Genomic DNA, 21,716 nt, shown 5'->3' on the forward strand with positions numbered 1-21,716 from the left:
ATCTGTTGGGGCACACAACAAGGGTGCTTTGATCCTCTGGACTTCATGTCATAGTGCTCTCCCTTGCCATATTAGTATTCCCAAACTGTATTTCCTGTTACTTCTCTGGATTAAATTGAATTTCCCATTGCTCTGCCCATCTGACCAATTTATCCTGTAGTGTTCAGAATTGTACTATGCCACCAGTAGTTTTCATCTGTGAACTTACTGATCAAACCTCTTCCATTTTACAGCTGGATTATTAATGTACAAAATCACAAGGCACTCGACACAGGCTTGCAGTCACAAAAACAACCTTATGCTGATGCCCTTTGACTCTTGTAACTGATCCAATTTGCCAGATTTATCCTTTGATCTCACAGGCTGTTATTTTCTTAACCAGTCTTCCATATGAGATTCTGTCAGAAGCCTTACTCAACTTGTTGTAGACAACATCCAATGCAGAGTGTAGCTTTCACCTACACTCCTAATAATTTCTTCAAAAAACTGTTAAATTTCCCTACCAGTTGTTATAAAGCACCTAATTTTTCACTTTGGACCAGTGGTTGCTCCTTATAAAGTTTGAATGCTCTAACAGCTGAAGTGTGCTTTCAGACATTCAATAAACTCGATGGTAGCTGTCAAAGTCAGCAATTTCACCTCCAGTCATCAGAATAGTAGTCCACAGTGTTATGGACTAGGCCAGACCCCCCTCAAAATATATCAAGAGGATAGCCCAGACCCTAACTTTTCTTATTTTAAAGGCAGAAGAAAAGTAGATATTTCAGGTGTGATACAGCTGATCTAACCGGTTGGCTTTAAACAAAACAAATTTTATTTAAACACAACAGTTGAAACACACAAAAGAAAACAGAATTTAGAATAAATTAATTATTTGAAAAATCAACTGACTTGATACCACAACTTTACAAAGGAGCTGTTCCAATTCCCGCAACATCTTGTAAACGCGCACCTTAGCAAAAGGTAAATTCAAACACATTTTTAGAGGCAGGAGAGTTTTCACAAGAAAAGTCAGCCAAGGATCATCTGCTGAAGCATGAAATTTTTTTACATTGTAGCAACTTCTGAGTGCTTCTAACCAACAGCTTCCCTGCTACCAATAAACCAAACTAGAAAAAAACCCTGAAATGAGAGAGCTGGCTGCTCACCTGCCATTGTTAAACTTGGCTGTTTCCGACATTTCAGCACCTCTGCCTTTTACGATCTCCTGCTTTTTAAAAAGGACCAAGAACAAAACAACCTTGTTAAAGTGACAGCAGCGTCACAACAATGATAAGTTGATCCGTTCATGCCAGTGTGAAGAGTTTTATAGTATCCATTGTCAGTTCAGGATGTCTTGCATCATGACAACATTCTAGCTTACTGAGTCTTGGTACTAAGGAGTCAGTGCAGCGCTTGTACATACGGCATTGAACAGAATAGGTCCTTCGGCTCTCAATGCTGTGCCAACCTTTTATCCTACTTTATGTCCGTAATGTATCTGACTCTGCCACCACCAGTTCATTCCATACACCTAGCACTCTGTGTAAAGAACCAATCTCTGACGTTTCTCCTAAATCTTCCTCAATCAGCTTAAAATTATGCTCCTCTGGTGATGGCCATTATTGTCCTGGGAAAAAAAAGTCTGACTATTCACTCTATCTATGCCTCATCATCTTGTACACCTCTATCAAGTTGCCCCTCACCCTTCACTCCAATGAGAAAAACCCTAGCTTCCTCAACCTTTCTTCATAAGTCATGCTTTCCAGTCCAGGCAGCAATCTGTTAATTCTCCTTTTCACTCCCTTTTTCAGGCTTTTGCATCCTTCCTATAATGAAGTGACCAAAACTGAACACTGTATTCCAAGTGTGTTCTAACGAAGGCTCAGTAGAGCTGCAGCATAACCTTGCGTCTCTTAAACTCGATCCCCCTGCTCATGAAAGCCAACACAAAATACACCTTCTTAACAAACCTATCAACTTGGTGGCAACTTTGAGGTATATATTGACATGAACTCCAACATCCTTCTGTTCCTCCACACTGCTAAGAATCCTGCCTTTAACCCTGTGTTCTGGATTCCAATTCAACCTTCCACACTATCCACCACAGCATCAACCTTCATGTCATTGGCAAATTTACTCACCCACCCTTCCACTTCCTGATCCAAGTCATGTATAAGATTCACACAGAGCAGAGGTCCCAGAACAGATCCCTGTAGAATGCGCCTGGTCACTGAGCTCCGGACTGAATACTTGCCATCTACTACCACCCTCTACCATCTAGGAGCCAGCCAATTTTGTCTCCGGACAGACCGATTTCCCTGTATTCTGTGCCTCCATTAGTTTCTGATTGAACCTATCACAGGAAATGTTGTCAAATGCCTTAATGAAATCCACGTACATCACATCCACTGCTCTACCTTCATCAATGTGTTTTGTCACATCCTCAAAGAATTTAATAAGGCTTGAGGCGTGACCTGCCACACTCAAAGCCATGCTGACTATCTTTAATCTAACTATGGTTTTCCAAGTAATCGTAAATCCTGTCTCTCAGAATCCTCTCCAGTAATTTGCTAGTGACACATGTAAGACTGATTTTGATTTGGTCTGTAATTCCCAGAATTACCCTTATTCCTTTTCTTGAACAACGGAATAACATTTACCACCCTCCAATCATCTGCAGTACTCCAGTGGACAGTGAGGATGCAAAGATCGCCGCCAAAGGTGCAGCGACCTCTTCGCTCGCTTCCTGTAGTAACTTCAGATATTGTCTGTCTGGCACAGGGGACTCATCTATTCTTATCTTTTTCAAAATTTTCAGCACATTCTCCTCAATGTCAACCTGTTTGGGCATATCAGCCTGCTTCACGTTGTCCTCATGAACATCAAGGTCCCTCTCAGTAGTGAATACTGAAGCTAAGTATTCATTTAAGGACCTCTCCATCTCCAGGCACAAGTTCCTTCCACTATCCAAGATCAGTCCTACCCTCACACTGGCCCATTCGCTTCTTCCTCACAAGTTGAGAATGCCTTAGGGTTTTCCTTAATTCTACCCACTAAAGCTTTTTCATGTTACCCTCTGGAGCCCTGTCTGATCCTTGCCTCCTCAACCTTAAGTGAGCTTCCTTCTTTCCCTTGACTACATGTTCCACATCCCTTGTCACCTCCACACATGTTCCATCTGCACCTCCATCCACACACAATTTACTGCATCAGCTGCACCTGATGTGGCCTTCTCTTCAGTGGGGAGATAGGCCGCCTACTTGTGGAACGTTACAGAGAACACCTCTGGGACACCCGCACCAACCAACCAACCTAACCGCCCATTGGCTGAACACTTTAACTCCCACTCCGCCATGGCCGCCTCCATTGCCAGACCATGGCAACACGACGCCTGGACGAAGAGCGCCTCATCTTCCTCCTAGGAACCCTCCAACCACAAGGGATGAATGCAGATTTCTCTAGCTTTTATTTCCCCTCCCCCCACCTTATCTCAGTCTCAACCCTCGGACTCAGCACCGTCTTCTTGATCTGCAATCTTCTTCCCAACCTCTCCGCCCCACACCCTCTCCGGCCTATCACACTCACCTTAACCTCCTTCGGCCTATCGCATTCCCAACGCCCCTTCCCTAAGTCCCCCCTCCCTACCTTTTATTTTAGCCTGCTTGGCACACCTTCCTCATTCCTGAAGAAGGGCTTATTCCCGAAACGTCGATTCTCCTGCTCCTTGGATGCTGCCTGACCTGTGCTTTTACAGTAACATATTTTTCAGCCAACATCCCTTGTCACCCAAGATTCCTTCTCTCTATTATCCTTTCCTTGCCTCAGTGGAACAAACCTAGCAAGCACTATCAGCAAGTGCTCCCTAAACAACCATTTCATTTGTGATTTTGTAGCCCCCATTTTAGCCAGTAGAGCAAATCTCTTGCCTTTGCAAGTTGTGATAAAATTCATTCAATGCTTAACATGAGATAGGGAGTCCTAAATGGGACTTCATTTAGATCCTTTGAATCAATGCTACTTTAAACTTTGCAAGGTTAAAAATCACACAACAGTAAGTTATAGTCCAACAGGTTTATTTGGAAGCACACTAGCTTTTGGAGCGACACTCCTTCAATCACCTGATGAAGGAGTGTCGCACCGAAAGCTAGTGTGCTTCCAAATAAACCTGTTGGACTATAACCCGGTGTTGTGATTTTTTTAACTTTGCAAAGTTCAGTCCAACAACGGCATCTCCAAATCATTAAACTTTGCCGGTTGTTTGATGGCTGTTGTTTTGCTAATCCATTCTGTTGAAATTGCTTCATTAATTCATTTTTCTCCTAGCTGTTTTATCTTGTCTTTTTTAAGATGGCATCTGCAACTTTGCTGAGCAAATGCTAAGTTGGTCTTGCATTTTCATGTACTTAGATTTGGAGAACTGTTTTGAAGAAATCCATAGAATACTTGAAACATTTAACTCTATTTCTCTCCACAGATCCAATCTGACATGCAAATTTTCTCCAGCATTCTGTGTTCCTGTAAACTCATCCTTCTATTCTTCTAGGAACTATCCCACAGCCAGTGATTTAGTGTGCTGTGAAATGTTGCAATTCTCTTCTGGCATTTCAAGCTTTACTTGTCCACACTTCAGACTTGCTTTGACTGAAATAAGTGGCATTTGTTTGTCATGAGCTTCATTCATGCTAAAATTTGTGTGCGGCACAGTGGCTCAATGGTTAGCACTGCTGCCTCACAGCATCAGGGTCCCAGGTTCGATTCCAGCCTCAGCCGTCTATCTGTGTGGAGTTTGCACATTCTCCTTATGTCTGCGTGGGTTTCCTCCAGGTGCTCCGGTTTCCTCCCACAGTCCAAAGATGTGCAGGTTAGGTGAATTGGCCATGCTAAATTGCCCATAGTGTTAGGTGCATTAGTCAGGGAAATGGGACTGGGTGAGTTACTCTTCGGAGAGTTGAAGGGCCTGTTTCCACACTATAGGGCATCTAATCTAAAATGTTAGTCTAGAATAATCTGCTCTTATGGCGTGTATATAGTGCCATCGTGTAGCCTTAACCTCCTTAGGGCCTCGTTTCTGGATTGCCATGTTTAGCCACTTAGAACATCACAATCTTAATAGATTTGTATTATGTTACACCAGTGTCTATCTGACACTTTTATGTTGGCCTTGTGATCTCCTTGACTGAAACAATCTATTGTATAGTTTGGGGTGATTCAGCAGAATCCCGATGTGATATGATTCTAATGGCTGTCTGTACTTCCTGTGTTTCCTTCTAGCTATAAACTTCTAGCAAAACGATTCCGTTTTTTGCAGTAAGAATACTACTTATCACTTTGGACCTGTCATCTTCTTTACTTGATGACCTCTGTAGCATTTTCATCCTGCCTTTGTCTGTAATTGTTCTGCAATTCCTCAGCATTTCTCCATGTCAGTGGCTTGCCTGCAAATCAATTTCTCTCAGTAGATTTGCTTTCATACAGGATCTCTTGTACCTGATACAATCTTTCTTTCTTTAATTAGATTGTCTTTTAATGAGACAAGTTCACAGGATTCTGTAAGTGGCGTTCATGAGGTAATTTATTGATGATTGGATTTTTTATTTTAAACTTGGGGCCTAATATTGAATGCTTATAGTTTATAAGTTAAAATCATTTGACGTTCAAGGAGTCACGAATGTTTTCAAAATTTTTGTGATCTGTTGAATTGAGATTCAAGGAATACATCTTGAAACAGTCGCTTCCCAACAGTGATAGGAGTGTTGTAACGCTTAACTTCTCTAGCTTGTTAAATAAATTTATTCCTAATTCCTAATTTTGGCATTGCAGTGATTTAAACTACAGCCATTTTCTCTCTCTGGTGTTTTGTCTGTGTTCAGTTTTGTATTTGTCTTTTAGTTTATTTCATTTGGTGATCGCAATTTTCACAGATCCTACTCTTTCATGTGTCTCTTTGTCACATTTTTCTCTTCACTCAATCACAGACCACTTCTGATAGCATGTTCAGAGTACAACATTCAGTAGTTTGATCCAAATAAGTTTTTGAAACATCAGTAAAATTGCTGTCTGTTGTGTGTCTTCTTCATGGTACAGGTCACATGATGTATGACGATATTTCTACATGACTTTGTCAATCCAAACCGTTTCGATAATTTAAAAAAAAAAGCCTGTTGTTAGTAAATTTAACAATGTTTATGAAAAAGCAAATTAGAAAACTTACAAAGACAGCATGGTGTCAATAAGTACAACACCTTTTTTGTCCAGTAACAACTCTGAAGGGCAAATATTCGGATCACTCTGAATTATCTGAGCATATCAATCAGTGGGCTCAGTAGACTTTGACATCCAGATATTCGTGAATGTGGCACAGTGAAATAGCCAGTCTATGGATCTGTCATCAGCTGAAGTCAATAATAAGTGAGTTGAAAAGAGGGAATGTTATTTAGAGTAGTATCCCCACTGTGATTGTAACCTGAAGCTTGAAAACTACTATGGCCCCAGAGCATGAGTTCAATGGGGTTTAGAACTGCAGGGTATGAGGAATTTTTAAGAGCGGACAGGTGTTTAAGCAACAATCTTATTGATTGGTGTTTTCTTTTTGGAGCAGGCATTGGACCTCAAAGAACAGTCAGTTATGCCATGCCCACCATTAGATAATGCAGATAAAACATTTGTTGGAACTCTACAGCAGACACTTTCATTCAGAAACCCTAGCGCAGTATCGCATAAATCTGGATTGTAAGATGCGAAGACCAGATTTTTATAAGAATAACAATGAATAATTGTGGGCCGCACAGTGGTTAACACTGCTGCCTCAGCACCAGAGACCTGGGTTCAATTCCTGCCTCAGGCAACTGTCTGTGGAGTTTGCACATTCTCCCAGTGTCTGGGTGGGTTTCCTCCAGGTCCTCTGGTTTCCTCCCAGAGTCCAAAAATGTGCAGGTTAGGTGAATTAGCTATGCTAGATTGCCCGTAGTGTTAGATGTAGGGGAATGGGTCTGGGTGGGTTGTTGTTCAGAGGGTCGGTGTGGGCTTGTTGGGCCGAAGGGCCTGTTTCCACACTGTAAAGTAACCTAATCATAATCTAAAAATGTATCAATGTGCCGACAGTGTGAAAGAATGAATGGCCTCTGAATGCCAAGTCAGAAGAAATGTTTCCTGAGCTTGTCATTAAGTGCATTAACTTGTGAACTATATCTTGTCAAGTATAATGAATTATTAAATTATTCATATTATTTCAAATTGATAAATGTTCCATTAACTACTTGGTGAATACAAGTGTCCTGACATGATTTCAAAACCGTGAAGTGATGAGTCTGAAACAGCACTCCTGAAAAATAGTTTTTAAAATTGGCTGTCAATTTAAGAGTAATTGGGAAAAAAAAACTAATAAATACTCAATTGCTGATACATCTCTATGCATAACTTCGTACTTCACAATTTTGTTATTTAAGCATTTATCTCTTGCAGAAGCTACAGTGCTGTCTGAAGATCAATGCACTTTTTATCATATGAATAATTTTAAAAAGCAGTTGAAAATAAAGTTTTCATTACCATGAGTGATTGTTAAACAGAGTTGATTAAAATTATTTTGATAGGTTTGTGGTTATTGATGTCTTTGGTAGCTTTTTTAAAAAAGCAGTGTAGTAAATTTGAATAATTTATTTGGATGGATTTGTATTTCGAACTCTGGTTCCAGGCTCTCATTAAACCTTTCCCTTCATATGAATTGTTCCCTCCTTTTGACTGCCAACTGCTGACCTTTTCTATCTGCCTTGCTGTTTTCACTCGCCTTGGTCTTGAGATTAACAATGAACTTTCATACACTCCCTGGTTCAACTAGGCCCTTTAACCCCTTCCAACTTCAAAAGTTACCTTAGTGAAAATTCAAAACTTGCCTTAAACCCCGATGGTCTGTGTCTTTAAACATGTGACCTTTGGTTCTCAGTTAACTGGAATTGACTCCATTTCTGTTTGTAGGAATTTGCTCTATGCAAGTTAGTTGTTGTTTTTTTTCCATTACAAGAATGATAGACTTGGATGAACCACTATTTGCCATAAAGTCTAGATTCATTCCAGTCGCTGATTCCACATTCCTTTCATGCAGTTGTCTGAGAGTCAAATAGTCTGGTTTAGCACGAGCCAAAGTTTTCTTTTTAAACCCAATAGTCATTGTGTCAGAGTTGTACAACACTGAAACAGACCCTTCAGTTCAACACGTCTGCGCTGACTAGATATTCCTGAACTAGCCTAGTCCCATTTGACAATATTTGGCTCATATCCCTCTAAAACTTTCCTGTTCATGTATCCATCCAGCTGCCTATAAATGTTGTAATTGTTCCTGTCTCCTTCTCTACCTTTGGCTGCTTGCTCCATACACACACCAGAGTTGAAAAATGTGCTGGAAAAGTGCAGCAGGTCAGGCAGCATCCAAGGAGCAGGAGAATCGACATTTCGGGCATAAGCCCTTCTTCAGGAATGAGGCTGGTTTGCCAAGCGGGCTGAGATAAAAGGTAGGGGAGAGGGGTGCTGGGAATACGATAGATGGAAAGAGGTGAGGGTGATAGGCCGGAGAGGGGGTGAGGCAGAGGAATTGGGAATATGGGATTGCGACGGAGGTGGAGGAATTGGGAAAATGGGATTGCGGCGCAGGAGGACTAATGCCACTACCGAAACTCCATATTCCCAATCCCTCCACCTCATCTGCTCCCAGGAGGACCAATTTCACGACCGAACAACTCAAATGGCCTCCTTCTTCAAAGACTGCAATTTCTCCTCCGAAGTGGTCGACGACGCTCTCCACCGCATCTCCTCCACTTCCTGCACCTCCGCCCTTGAACCCCGCCCCTCTAATCACCACCAGGACAGAACCCCACTGGTCCTCACCTTCCACCCCACCAACCTCCGGATACATCGTATCATTGTCGGTCATTTCCGCCACCTCCAAACTGACCCCACCACCAGGGATATATTTACTTCTCCACGCCTATCAGTATTCAGGAGAGACCACTCCCTCCATGACTCCCTCGTCGTGTCCACACCCCCCACCAACCCAACCTCCACTCCCGGCACCTTTACCTGCAACTGCAAGAAGTGCAGAACTTGCGCCCACACCTCCCCCCAAGTTCCAAATGGATCCTTCTATATCCGTCGCAACTTCACCTGCACCTCCACACACATTTACTGTATCTGCTGCACCCGATGTGGTCTCCTCTACATTGGGGAGACAGGCCGCCTACTTGCGGAATGTTTCTGGGACACCCACACCAACCAATCCAACCCCCTGTGGCTGAACACTAACTCCCCCTCCCACTCCGCCAATGACATGCAGGCCTTTGGCGTCCTCCATCGCCAGACCCTGGCCACACGACGCCTGGAGGAAGAGCACCTCATCTTCCGCCTATGAACCCTCCAACCACACGGGATGAATGTAGATTTCTCCAGCTTCCTCATTTCCCCTCTTTCCCCCCCCCCTCCCCCAACCTTACCTCAGTCCCAACCCTCTGTTTCAGCACCACCCTCTTGACCTGTAATCTTCTTCCTGACCTCTCCGCCCCCACCCCGGCCTATCACCCTCACCTCCTTCCACCTATCGTATTCCCAGCGCCCCTCCCCCAAATTCCCTCGCCCCTACCTTTTATCTCCGCCTGCTTGGTACACCAGCCTCAGTCCTGAAGGGCTTATGCCCGAAACATCAATTCTCCTGCTCTTCGGATGCAGACTGGCCTGCTGTGTTTTACCAACACCACATTTTTCAACTCTGGTACTCCAGCATCTGCAGTCCTCACTCTTTCCCATACACACACACCAGTCTGGTCCCTTTTTAAATCTTTGCCCTCTCACATTAAATGTATGCTGTCTAGTTTTGATTCCCTCCTCTTGGCTATTCACCCTACCATGCCTATCATTGGGGATAGCAAAGATGATTCTGCATAGGAGTGAGAGTAACAGGGTAGTTGTTATGGGGGGCTTTAGCTTTCCAAATATTGGCTGGAAATATTGTCGTTCGAGTACTTTAGATGGGTCAGTTTTTGTCCAATGTGTGCAGAAGGGTTTCCTGACACAGTATGTAGACAAGCCAACAAAGGCAAGGCCACATTGAATTTGGTCCTGGATAATGAACCAGGCCAGCTGTTAGATTTGGAGGTGGGTAAGCATTTCGGTGATAGAGACCAGAATTCAATTATGTTTACTTTAGCGGTGAAAAGGGATAAGTATAAACCAGAGGGCAAGAGCTACAGCTGAGGGAAAGGCAATTATGATGCGATTAGACAAAATTTAGGAGGCATAGGCTGGGGAAGGAAATTGCAGTGGATGGGCACAATAGAAATGTGGAGCTTATTCAAGGAATAGCTACTGTATGTCCTTGATCAGCATGTGCCTGTTAGGCAGGGAGGAAGTAGTTGAGCAAGGGAGCCATGATTTACTAAAAAAGTTGAAACTCTTGTCAAGAGGAAGAAGAAGGCTCATGTTAGGGCACTTGAGACCTACAAGCTAGCCAGCAAAGACCTAAAGAGAGAGCCAGGAGGGCACATGAAAAGTTTTGTTGGCAGATAGGATCAGAGAAAACCCGAAAGCTTTCTCTCGGTCTATCAGGAATAAAAGAATGACTAAGGTAAGATTAGGGCCAATCAGTAGTGGGAACTTGTGTGTGAATTCCAAGGAGATGGGAGAAGCGCTAAATGTGAATGTATTTCATCAGTATTGACAATGGAAAAAGACGGTGTCGAGGAGATTAGATTAGATTAGATTACTTACAGTGTGGAAACACTGGGATACAGGCTGTTAGACTAGACGGGATTGAGGTTCACCAGGAGGAAATGTTAGCAATTCTGGAAAGTGTGAAAGTAGCTAAGTCCCCTGGGCTGGATGGGATTTATCCAAGGATTCTCTGGGAAACCAGGGAGGAGATTGCAGAGCCATTGGCTTTGATCTTTGTCGTTATTGTCTCTGGGAATTGTGCCGGAAGACTGGAGGAGAGCAAATAGCCACTTGCTCTGCCCCCAAAAGATGGTTAATTATAGACCCGGTAATTATAGACCAGTGAGCCTTACTTTGGTTGTGGGTAACATGTTGGAAAAGGTTACAAGAGAGGATTTATAATCGTAGAGAAAGGAATACGTTGATGAGGGATAATCAACACTGTTTTGTGAAGGGTAGCTCATGCCCTACAAACCCTATATGATGACCAAACAGGTGGATGAGGGTAAAGCAGTTGATGTGCTAAATATGGATTTGTAAAGCATTTGGTAAGGTTCCCCACACTAGGCTATTGCACAAAATACGGAGGCATGGGATTGAGGGTGATTTGGCGGTTTGGATCAGAAATTTAGCTCGCTGAAAGAAGGCACAGGATGGTGGTTGATGGGAAATGTTTATCCTGGAGTTCAGTTACTAGTGATGTACCACAAGGATGTGCTTTGGGGCCACTTGTCACTTTTATAAATGACCTGGATGAGGGCATAGAAGGATGGGTACATTTGTGGGTGACAGTAAGGTCTGTGGAGTTGTGGATAGATTTGAAGGTTACAGAGGGACATAGATAAGCTGCAGTATTGGACTGAGAGGTGACAAATGGAGTTTAGTGCAGAAAAGTGAGGTGATTCACTTTGGAAAGAGCAACAGGAATGCAGAGTCCTGGGCTTATGATCAGGTTCTTGGGAGTGTAAATGAGCAGCGGGATCTGTGTCCTTGTGCATTAATCCCTGAAAGTTGCCACCCAGGTTGATTGGTTTGTTAAGAAGGCAGACAGCATGTTAGTTTTTATTGGTAGAGGGATTGAGTTTGAGAACCACAAGATCATGCTGCAGCTGTGCAAAATTCTAGTGCAGCCACACTTGGACTATTGTGTGCAGTTCTGGTCACTGCACTGTAGGAAGGATGTGGAAGCTTTGGAAAGGGTTCAGAGGAGATTTGCTAGGATGTTGCCTGTATGGAAAGAACATCTTATGAGGAAAAGCTGAGGGACTTGAGGCTGTTTTCGTTACAGAGAAGAAGGTTGAGAGGTGGCTTAATTGAGATGTATAAGATAATCGGAGGGTTAGAGAGGTTGGACAGTGAGAGCCTTTTTCCTCAGGTGGTGATGGCTGGCACAAGGGGCCGTTGCTTTAAATTCGTGGGGTGATGGATATAGGACAGATGTCTGAGGTAGTTTCTTTACGCTGAGAGTAGTAAGGGTATGGAACGCACAACCTGCAACAGTTGTAGATTCTCCAACTTTTTATGGGCATTGAAATAGTCATTGGATAAATAAATGGATGAAAATTGAATGGCGTAGGTTAGATGGGCTTCAGATTGGTTTCCCGGGTTGGTGCAACATCAAGGGCCGAAGGGCTTGTACTGCGCTGTAATGTTCTGTGTTTTCATGATTTTATACACCGTATACGGTCACCTCGACATCCAGTGCTACAGGGGGACAAAAAACCCCGGCCTATTTAGCCTCTCCCTATAGCTTAAACCCTCCAACCCTGACAACATTGTAAATCTTTTCAGAACCCTTTCAAATTTAACATCTTTCCAATGTCATGGAGACCAGAATTGAACATCAGTTCAGTGCACTTGTTCTCCAGCCTATCCATTATTGGAACATATTTACACCTTTCTCACTTAACGTTTAAAACTTTCACTGAGTTATAGAATCATAGAGATGTACAGAATGGAAACAGATTCTTCGGTCTAACCCGTCCATGCCGGCCAGGTATCCCAAACCCATCTCGTCCCACCTGTCAGCACCTGGCCCATATCCCTTCAAACCCTTCCTATTCATATACCCATCCAAATGCCTCTTAAATGTTGCAATTGTACTAGCCTTCATCACTACTTCCTCTGGCAGCTCATTCCATACATGTACCACCCTCTGCATGAAAAAGTTGCCCCTTAGGTCTCTTTTATATCTTTCCCCTCTCATCCTAAGCCTATGCCCTCTAGTTCTGGACTCCCTGACCCCAGGAAAAAGATCTTGTCTATTTACCCTATCCATCCCCCTCATAATTTTTGTAAACCTCTGTAAGGTCACCTCTCAGCTTCCGATGCTCCAGAGATAACAGCCTCAGCCTGTTCAGCCTCTCCCTCTCGCTCAAATCCTCCAACCCTGGCAACATCCTTGTAAATCTTTTCTGAACCCTTTCAAGTTTCACAACATCTTTCTAATAGGAAGGAGACCAGAATTGCATGCAGTATTCCAATAGTGGCTTAACCAATGTCCTGTACAGCCGCAACGTGACCTCCCAACTCCTGTGTTCAATACTCTGACTAATAAAGAAAAGCATATCAAACGCTGCCTTTACTATCCTATCTACCTGTGACTCCACTTTCGAGGAGCTATGAACCTGCACTCCAAGGTCTCTTTGTTCAGCAACACTCCCTAGGACCTTCCCATTAAGTGTATAAGTCCTGCTAAGATTTGCTTTCCCAAAATGCAGCACCTTGCATTTACCTGAATTAAACTCCATCTGCCACTTCTCAGCCCATTGGCCCATCTGGGCAAGATCCTGTTGTAATTTGAAGTAACCCTCTTTGCTGTCCACTACATCTCCAATTTTGTTCTCTTATCTATCCTCCTGCTCCACAAAACATTATCAAAAGTTCTGTTGCTTGTCTTCTGTGTCAAATTCTGTTTGCCCAGTATGGGCCAAGCAAAGGCAGGTGGGGCTAGTTAGTTTGAGAACATGATTGGCGTGGACTGATTGGACTGTGACTTGCCTTAGATATATTGGCTCCTGGTTACCCAAATGGCTTGGTTAAAATTCTCCTTCTCTTGTTCAAATTAGCTTGTACACTCTCACCTCCCCCTTTCTGCATTCTAATTACTCTTGCTTAAAGACTTTCTGTTCAACTGTTTGCATTTTGCACATTTCAGTGAATTGATGGCTATCCGCATGTTGTGGAATTCCTCCCACAAAACCACATGACCTTTTTAACAGCCCCTTCTTTGAAGGTGACCCCACTCCTCAAAAGAAGCTTTTAACTTTAAGTCCTAATATATCTTTTGCTGACTGCTTACTTTTTCCCATGTTTCTGAAGCACTTAGGAACATTTTGAGTTGTGTGAATGCAATTGTTTGTTTCAGTCAATCAGTATGGTATATTGAATTATTAATCTGGACCAATTAAAATGTTGTTTCTTCTTCATATTCTCTGAGTCAGAAGCACTGCCAGAGATGCAATGACATTTCACTTGAAATAGAGAAAATGTCTATGGGAAAAACCACTTGCTTCAGAATAACAAATAGAATCAGAGAATTTTTTTTTTCTCCATACCATCCCAAATTATTACTTCCTTCAGTTAAATGATTGTGTATTCAATGTTCTTTATTTTCATATTGAGAAGTGCTCATGCACACACCTCAAGTTTTTTCTCCTCATCACCAAATCTCCCATTTTTTAACATCTATTAACCACTACCTAAAAGTCACCTGTGTTCCCAGTTGAATATTTTGCATGCAAAGCCTATTATTTGGAATGCAATTTGACGAAATGTGTTGAATGTTCTTCCCATTGCTACTTAAATTGGAACCAGGTGATTCTGCTTGTGCTTTTAATAGTGGTTTAGATTTTGTGGAGGTCGCTTTTGTGCAGCAGTTGTGTCCCCACCCTGGACTTGGAGACCCAGGTTCAAGTTCCACCTGCCCCAAAATTGTTAATACCATCTCTGAACCGGTTTATTGGAAAAATAGGCTAATTTTTAAAAAAAAGTTGAAATTGTGAGAGCTAGTGTGGTAGTGTTCTTTCCTCTGAACCAGGAGACTCTGGTTTAAGTCCCACCTGCTCTGGAAGTATGTCACAATCTCTCTGAAGAGATTAGTTTAAAGAAAAACAATTTCCATTATGTACAGTGGCAGTATCCCTACCTCAGGACCAATGGTGCTGAATTCAAGTCCCACCTGATCCAAATGATTGTCAGGACAAGTCTGAAAAGATGGATTTTTAAAAAAATCTAATTTCCACTGTGAACTTAGCACCCCACTGTTTGAGTTCAGCTTGAAACTATTCACTCAGCAGTTGTATTCAAAATCAAGGAGCATTTTTTCTAAGTAGCAAATAGTAAGTGCTTGTGATTTCTCTTCACAGGTTTATTTTGTGGATTGAATAAGCCATAGTCAAAGCACTAGATTAACTTTAAATGAACTGAAGATGCAAAAAATACTCTCCTCGACTATATCAGCCTCTAATTATTAGTGGGTGTATTAATTCTACCCATGTCATGTCAACTATCTTTTGGTAGCTGCACTGAATAGTAAGAAATGTTAATGTTTTTAGTGTGATGTGTGCCATAAGTGTTCAATGTAGGAACAACTTCACTGCTAAATTCAGGAGGAAAGTGCAGATTAGTTTGTTTTATAAATCTTATTCTACCTGAAGAAATGTAACTCATTAGATTTGAGTGACCTTAGTTTTCTAGATTTTGCCCCGTTTGAAAGTTTTTTTTTAAAAGTTATAAACAAAATATAATTTTAGTTACTCTTTCCTTTCCATGTTTCAGGTGAGCGCGGATCTCTCAGTCATGGTTCTATTGTAGATGGCCGGTTTGAAGGGTTTGTCCAGACCCACCAAGGCACTTTCTATGTTGAACCAGCAGAGCGATACATTAAAAACAGAAAGCCACCTTTTCATTCTGTGATCTACCATGAAGATGATATCAGTAAGTATTTTCTTATTTTATGTAAAACTTGTTTGAAGGACAATAATTGTTTTCTTAACCTGTTTTGCAGTACAAAATAATGGCAACGGTCAAGAAAAAAAAATCTCACTCATTTGCCTAAAAAGGGCCTAAGGTGTGTGGAGTTAAGATCGAAGGGTCTAAATTGAGGATTTATTCTCTTAACTATGGCAGCTTAAGGGGTCACAAGTCATTTCAAAAGATTGTGAAGACTGTCTTTTACTTTTGCAAATGTGTTGCTGGTCAAAGCACAGCAGGTTAGGCAGCATCTCAGGAATAGAGAATTCGACGTTTCGAGCATAAGCCCTTCATCTTTTACTTTTCTCTATTTTTCAAAGCGGACTGAAGTGGGGAAAGACCTGTTTTAAAAACCAAGGATTGCTGCGGGATCAGTGTAGTTTACAAAAGCCAGTAACTTGACACCTTCCTGAAGAGGGGCTTACGCCCGAAACGTCAAATCTCCTGCTCCTTGGATGCTGCCTGACCTGCTGCGCTTTTCCAGCAACACATTTTCAGCACTTGACACTTAACCATTTGCAAAACTGCTTGATCAAACTGTGGTTGCAAGTGTGGTTTGCTGATGAGGTGGAAATCAAGAGGGCATACAAACGGAGATTCAGCCAGAGACAAGTAGCTAATTAATCTGTGGATGTGACCAATTATCAATGTCAAAGGCCTTCTGTCTACGAACAACTATGGTTTTTGGGTAGTTGGAACACTTCAGGCTGTGAACAAGATATTGAGATGTCATTAAACTCCCACCATCTCAGGAACTTTCTCTGCAGTTAAAGCCATTTTTAAACTGTGAGAAAAACAGTTTACCTTTCAAAGAACAGTACAGCCCAGGAACAGTCCTTTCGACCCATGGAGCCTGTGCTACCATGTGATGCCTTTCGAAACTGAAAACCTCTTGCCTCTACATGGTCCATATCCTCTATTCCCTGCCTATTTATGTATCTGTCAAGATGCCTCTAAAACATTGCTATTCTCTGTGCTTCTACCACTTCCTCTGATCATACATACCAGGAACTTAATACGCTGTGATCTTAAAAAAAACGGAAAACTTGCCCTTTTCAGCTCCTTTTAAACCTCCCCTTTTTACCTTCACATATGTCCCTTTGATATTTCTGCCCTGGAAAAAAACATGCTATCCATTCTATCTATGCAACTCATAATTTTGTAAACTTCTATTAGTGCACCTCTGATGTACAAATGAAAACACACCAAGCTTGTCCAATCTCTCCTCATAGTTAATACTCTCCAAAACCAGACAATATCTGCATAAACCTTTTGTCTACCCTTTTTCAAATCCTTCACAACCTTCTGGTAGTATGGTCACCAGAACTTCTTCAGTTGTTGTAAACTGTGACTTTTAATGAATAAGTCATTTAAATGTCAATGTCTCTTGCAAACCAGTGAATTCCTCCAGAGAAAGAAGACCAGTAAGTAGCATTTTGATATGGATCTGCTGAACAGTGTGTTCTGTACTTCTTTCCCTCATTTTTACCTCCATAAAGAACACCCACGTCTGTATCTGCCTTTGTATGTGTAAGCATAGTGCAAGGGTGCGGGTGAAGAGCAAATATATCAGATTAGACTTTAGTTCATTAAGTTATATGCTTATGGTTGGTATTTGTTTATCTGCAGATAGTCCATTTACTTGAAATAAATATTAATTCTTAAGTACAGAAACTGGTCCATGCTTTCTATCAGCCTGGGTTTAAAAACTGATAAATTGGGGAATTTAATGACTTGATTGAGCTGTGGACTCCAACACACTGATCCCAATCTCCTTGATAGTTGATCTCCCTGCCTGATATGTTGCCTTGGTGCATGCACGTTGATTGTCATGTTGCTCCATGTCTGCTGCTTGTGTAAGTTCTGTGATTAGAGAGAAGTGCATACTCTTCACAGGCTATGCTACCCTATTCTTCCAGTTTGGTTCAGAATGACTATCACTGCAAGATAAACTAAGTTGTGTGATGGCAGTGCAAACAAATGAATAAGAAATATACTAGGAACTGATGTGTGAAGTCAATATCTAACAGTACTATAAACATAAGAGGTTGTTGAGCATAATCATGTCTTTGCAGATTCTCTGCGAGAACAGATTGGCTAAACCTCTTCGAGGAGAAAGTGAGGACTGCAGATGCTGGAGATCAGAGTTGAAAATGTGTTGCTGGAAAAGCACAGCAGGTCAGGCAGCATCCAAGGAGCCCTTCAGGAAGCTCATGCCCGAAACATCGATTATCCTGCTCCTTGAATGCTGCCTGACCTGCTGCGCTTTTCCAGCAACACATTTTCAACTCTAAACCTTCTCTTCTGTCCATTCTCTGTAGACATTTTCTTCAGCTGCTTATCTATTGGGTCCATACAACATGGAAAAGATAAGGGGATGGCAGAGTCTGCTGTACCAAGGTCGATATCTGAGCAAAGCAACTGGAGGCTCCAGAAAAATTGCAACCACAGACATGACCTTCTATGTTTCCACACTCTAAAGCAACCTGCAATATTTTGGATATTCCAGGGTGCAGATCCAAAGGGCTTACCTGCAGCATTATCAGCAGCAAAGTGACTTCACAAACTGCAAAGTGAAGCTATAATGATGAGTAATGAAGCTGGATCATCTAAGATGAAACCAAAAATGTGCAACTTCCACACACAATTGGAAATTATATACCTGTTTGTCATTGTATTGGTAAGAGTATTTGCCTTGTATGTCACCAAAGGGAATTTGGCGTGACACCACATAGCAATACATAGTAAATTTCAAGATCGTTTTCCCTTGAACAGCATGCTTCAGACCAAGAAAGTTGAGTTAAAAGCTGTTCTGAAAGCTCAACAATTTTTTTTTTCTAAGCCGACAATAAAAGGTTAGGCCTGCACTGAAGAATAAATCCAAATTTATCGTCTGGCATAACACAAATCATTCACAGTTGGCGAAGAAATTAAGCAAGCAAAGGCTGGCTGCTCACTCTTTTTATTTAAAACGTTTAAGAGCAATGATGAAATAATAGCAATCTTGAGTGCTTCACTTGGTGCTTCCACAGTAGCAAGGCAAGTGGAACCTTTGAAGTCGTGTTTTTAAAGTAAATACAGCAGGATCTGAAGGACTGTGAATGCTTCTTGCTGCACTTCAGTGAACGCAACCATGATACAGTCCAGTTGATTTTTTTTTTCTGTACATTATTCTTAAGGACATTGTAAATAAGTAGTATCTTCTCAGTTTTTTCCTATTGGAGAACAAGAGGTCAGGGTATCCTCAAGGAATTCGTCAAGAACGTGCTTGGGAAAAGCATTCCAATCATGAAACTGATTTCTATCACAACGAATGATGCAAATGCATGCTATGTTGCGTTTTACAGAAATAGTCTGCTTTTCCTGTCTTTTTGCTAATTGTTATTATATGTTCTACTAGCAAGCACTTGCAGATTAAGTTCGGGACTTTTCTCATGTAATGAAAGTTGGTCTTCAGATTGTAAATGCGATTTGAATGAGCGCTGCTTGCTTTAATCCTTCTTTGATACCACTTCTGATGTAATCCTTCATGAGAATATAAGATGGTTAAGTCAAATGAAGGTCTAGCAAGATTTATAGAATGTCTGAAATCGTCACATTTTTTTCTTCGCTCACTGCACACTTCATTCTTTGAGTTATCAGACAACACGTGTTTGCTCGACATTGGGTTCCTGTCAGATATTATGTCAAAACTGAGCGAATGGTATGTGAACTGTCAGGCAAGGACAGAGACTTGGTTTATCTGATCAGGGCACTGAATGTATCCACAATGAAAATGGGTTTGTGGTCCTCCTGATTTTGGAAATAGCGCAGCAATTCTTAAGTCTGGGTGGAAAAAACCAAAACAAACAAAAAAAAACTTCTACCCAGCAATCACCTGTGCGTACCTGCGGATATTATCAGGGAAATTAAACAGGGATTTTGAGCAATTACATATGATGGACCAAAGGATCATGTCCCTCAATACATTCCTTCAAGTAGACATTGATGTGTTGACTAACAAATTCCATCAGGTGTTTGATTTACAAAGCCATAGTAATTATTTGCATATCAACTCTGTGCGCAATTATATTCAGCTGAAAATCACATCCGAGGACAGCCATTTTTTTCATCCTGTGCTTTTCAAAGGAAAGCTTACTTCCTGCACTTATTTCCGTGAGACAGCGTTTTCCCAAATGAAGATAATGAAATCCGAGTATCTTCCTGCCTCATTTGATTTCTATATGAATATGTCGGAATACAGTCTAGCCTTCAAGCGCTGGCAGATACTAGTGCAACACGTGACTGCACTAAGACTTGGTGAGGAGAGGACAAAATGAATAAGTATGTATACTTGATTTTAGATTTACATAGCACAAGAAATAACCCATTTATTGTGTTTTCTTCGGGATGGGTCTTGGGTTACAGTTCAAGAAGTGATCTTGTGCTTCAAAAGGTTAGAGAGCACTTGCTGTGGAGCATTGTCTTTTCAATCATTGGTTGTTGGATAATTGAAAGTTGTCCAACTGTCATTCTGCACGGTGGTAGCCAAACTCTTGCCTTTGTCTCCTGACTTTTCAATGTCTTATTGATTTCACTGAGACTTTGGTGCTGAGCACTGCTCTGCTACTTTGAAGTTTATAGCTAATTTTGAAAAATAAATGATATGGATTGGGTGTGATGTTTGGCAGAAGATGCCTCAGCAATATCCTCTTTTACTTCCCGTTACCATCTGATTTTAATTTCCAACGGAAGTCCGGCAATAAACTGACCCACAGCAAGTCAGAGGTAGTGGGCTTGAATTGTAAAGCTTGCTTTACTCACCCAACGAATAAATTGCTTAAGCACTAACCTTACTAGGAAGCATGTTTCTCAGATGCATGGGGCATTTAGAAAATGTTAGGCGTTTAGAGGCTAAATATTAGTTAGTCAAGGTGTATTTAAAAAAAAAAATTGATAATATTTCTCCTTTTCACTTTGTCTCTGAAAAGGAAATTGCAGTTTTGATTACACTTTGAAGTAAAGAATACATTGAAAGATGCTTTCTTTTACATGATGGTCTCATTGAGTATGGGAGTCGGGAGGTCATGTAGAAGTTCTACAGGACATTAGTTAAGCCACCGTTGGCATATTGCGTGTAATTCTGGTCTCCCTCCTATTGGAAAGATGTGAAACTTGAAAGGGTTCAGAAAAGATTTACAAGGATGCTGCCAGGGTTGGTGGATTTGAACTATAGGGAGAGGCTGATTAGGCTGAGGCTGTTTTCCCTGGAGTGTCTGAGGCTGAGAGAGGATCTCAGAGTTTTATAAAATTGAGGGGCAGGGTTCGGGTAAATAGTTTTAGGTCTTTTGCCTGGGGTAGTGCAGTCAAAAACCAGAGGGCATAGGCTTAAGGGAAATATTTAAATGGAACCACAGGGGCAACTTTTTCACATGGGTGTACATGTATGGAATGAGGAAGTGGTGGAGTCTGGTGCAATAATAACGTTTGAAAGAACATCTGGATGGATATACGAACAGGAAGGGTTTGGAGGGATGTGGGCCAAATACTGGGAAATGGGACTAGATTAACTTAGGATATTTAAAATGCACTGAACAGTTGAAGATGAATTACGGTTATTGATGATTCATTTCCAAATTGTGCACTTTAATGGTTTTTAAACACAAGATCAGTACATTTGTTTCCTGTTTTTAACATTCTACAGGAAAGAATCTCATATGCTGGAAGTACTTCTAGAGTTTCATATCATATAAATCAATTAGCCAGCTAAATAGAACAACATAGTTGAAAATATTAATTTGCTACATTAAATACAGCACACCCTGAATCTGCTTTTGTCTTTCACTGACTGCTGAAAGATCAGTATTTAGCAGTTCACTCATTGTGTGTGATAAACTTTCATGATTCGTTGTTACTTGTATATCGCAATTCAGAATCTAGTAAGGTTAACATTGAATGTCATTGATTGCAGCTGGTTTTATTCTGTACTTGTCAAAATGGCATTTAAGGTATATATGGATCATTCTATCTTTTTTCTAAAACAGAAGTTTAGAGGTCTGTGTTAACACATTTAAATGTGACCTGTTATG

General features: G+C 41.4%; 1 protein-coding gene across 1 annotated transcript in view; it reads left to right on the forward strand.

Moving 5' to 3' along the window:
• The window catches only part of adam10a (ADAM metallopeptidase domain 10a), a 158,199-nt gene that overhangs the window by 81,492 nt on the left and 54,991 nt on the right, over window positions 1–21,716 (forward strand). Inside the window, exon 4 of the mRNA XM_060853003.1 lies at window positions 15,454–15,612. Within this exon, the coding sequence (XP_060708986.1) occupies window positions 15,454–15,612 (159 nt within the window). The remainder of the gene's footprint in view (window positions 1–15,453; window positions 15,613–21,716) is intronic.

Source organism: Hemiscyllium ocellatum, chromosome 39 (assembly GCF_020745735.1).
Source record: "Hemiscyllium ocellatum isolate sHemOce1 chromosome 39, sHemOce1.pat.X.cur, whole genome shotgun sequence".
Classification (NCBI taxonomy): domain Eukaryota; kingdom Metazoa; phylum Chordata; class Chondrichthyes; order Orectolobiformes; family Hemiscylliidae; genus Hemiscyllium; species Hemiscyllium ocellatum.